General features: G+C 42.1%; 1 protein-coding gene across 1 annotated transcript; it reads left to right on the forward strand.

The window, feature by feature from the left end:
• Positions 1-391: 391 nt before the first annotated feature.
• On the forward strand, positions 392-1385 carry LOC309867797 (olfactory receptor 11G2-like; the record flags this gene model as incomplete). Its single annotated transcript, XM_082736868.1, is given in 2 exon segments — positions 392-421; positions 423-1385. Coding segments are annotated over 2 exon segments (966 nt in total). The 5' UTR covers positions 392-418.
• Between the last annotated feature and the right edge of the window lie 393 nt (positions 1386-1778).

A 1778-nucleotide genomic window follows, 5' to 3' on the forward strand; every position in this document is an offset into this window, starting at 1 on the left:
TAGTTATTAAAATAAAGAAAAACAAGGAAGTCGTTACCATTAGGAAAGGAGAACGTTATAGTTGGAAGGATAGAGAGGCAGAAGATACTGATTGGGATGGAATATGAGGGAAGATTCTAGGGTGCAAATGATAGTCTATCTCTTGACCTCAGGGGTAATTACTACAGAGGTTTATGTATAATATTAAAGTTATAAACTATATATTAAGCATGTTTTGGCATATATTTTACAATAAAGAAACATCTCTATCTATCCACTGATATTCACCTGCTTCTTGTGGCTTTCAGTCCAACAACTAAACTAGAACAGTATTTCAGGATTAGACAAAAATAGCAATTATTGAGATATAAGTGTTTATCGCATTCCACAAGGTGGTTTTGATACATATCTGGGTCCCCATCTACACAGACATTCAATAATGTGATGGTCTTTTCACAGCTCCCAGACCCATGAAAATCTCTGACACCCCCAACACCTCCAGCACCATCACTGGCTTCATCCTTCTGGGCTTCCCTTGCGCCAGGGAAGGGCAGATCCTCCTCTTTCTGCTATTCTCTGCTGTCTACCTCCTGACCCTCATGGGCAATGGGTCTATCATCTGTGCTGTGTACTGGGATCAGAAACTCCATACTCCCATGTACATCTTGCTCGCCAACTTCTCCTTCCTAGAGATCTGCTATGTCACCTCCACTGTCCCCAACATGTTGGCCAACTTCCTCTCTGACACCAAGGTCATCTCCTTCTCTGGGTGCTTTCTCCAGTTCTACTTTTTCTTCTCCTTGGGTGCTGTAGAATGCTTTTTCTTGGCTATTATGGCATTTGATCGATATCTTGCCATCTGCCGGCCTCTACATTATCCAACCATTATGACAGGACGTCTCTGCACCAATCTTGTGGTCACCTGCTGGATACTTGGTTTCTTTTGGTTCTTGATTCCCATCATCATCATCTCCCAAATGTCATTCTGTGGATCCAGGATCATTGACCACTTCCTGTGTGATCCAGGTCCCCTGTTGGCCCTTACTTGTACTAGAGCCCCTGTAGTAGAGTTAACTAGCTCCACCTTAAGTTCTCTGCTCTTATTTATTCCCTTTCTCTTTATCATGGGGTCCTATGCTCTGGTCCTGAGAGCTGTGTTGAGGGTCCCTTCAGCAGCTGGACGAAGAAAAGCTTTCTCTACCTGTGGGTCCCACCTGGCTGTAGTTTCACTGTTCTATGGCTCAGTGATGGTCATGTATGTGAGCCCAACATCTGAGCATGAAGCTGGGATGCAGAAGATGGTAACTTTGTTTTATTCCATAGTAACTCCACTTATCAACCCTGTAATATATAGTCTGAGGAACAAAGATATGAAACATGCTATGAAGAAATTATTGGGAACCTAAAAATAAGTCTTGGCTTAAAAGATTTGGGGATAGAATCTATTTTTAATTCCTTTTCTAAGATTTTATTTATTTATTTGATAGTGAGAGAGCGTGCAGGTACAAGCAGGGGGAGCAGTAGGGGAGGGAGAGGAAGAAGCAAGCTTCCTGCTCGTCAAGTAGCTTAGTATGGTATTCAATCCCAGGACCCTATGATCATGGCCCCAACCAAAAGCAGATGCTTCACCAACTGAGCCACCCAGGCGCTTCTGTTTTTAATTTCTTAGTTAAAAAGACAACTCACATCACACATAAAATTATCGGTATTGTTTTTTAACTTTATACACCAGACAGTTTATTTCCTAGATTTAATGGGGCTATAAGGGATCTCAAAGGTGCACTCCATCTCCCTAATTT

This window comes from Mustela nivalis, assembly GCF_964662115.1.
Source record: "Mustela nivalis genome assembly, chromosome: 6".
NCBI classification, from domain to species: domain Eukaryota; kingdom Metazoa; phylum Chordata; class Mammalia; order Carnivora; family Mustelidae; genus Mustela; species Mustela nivalis.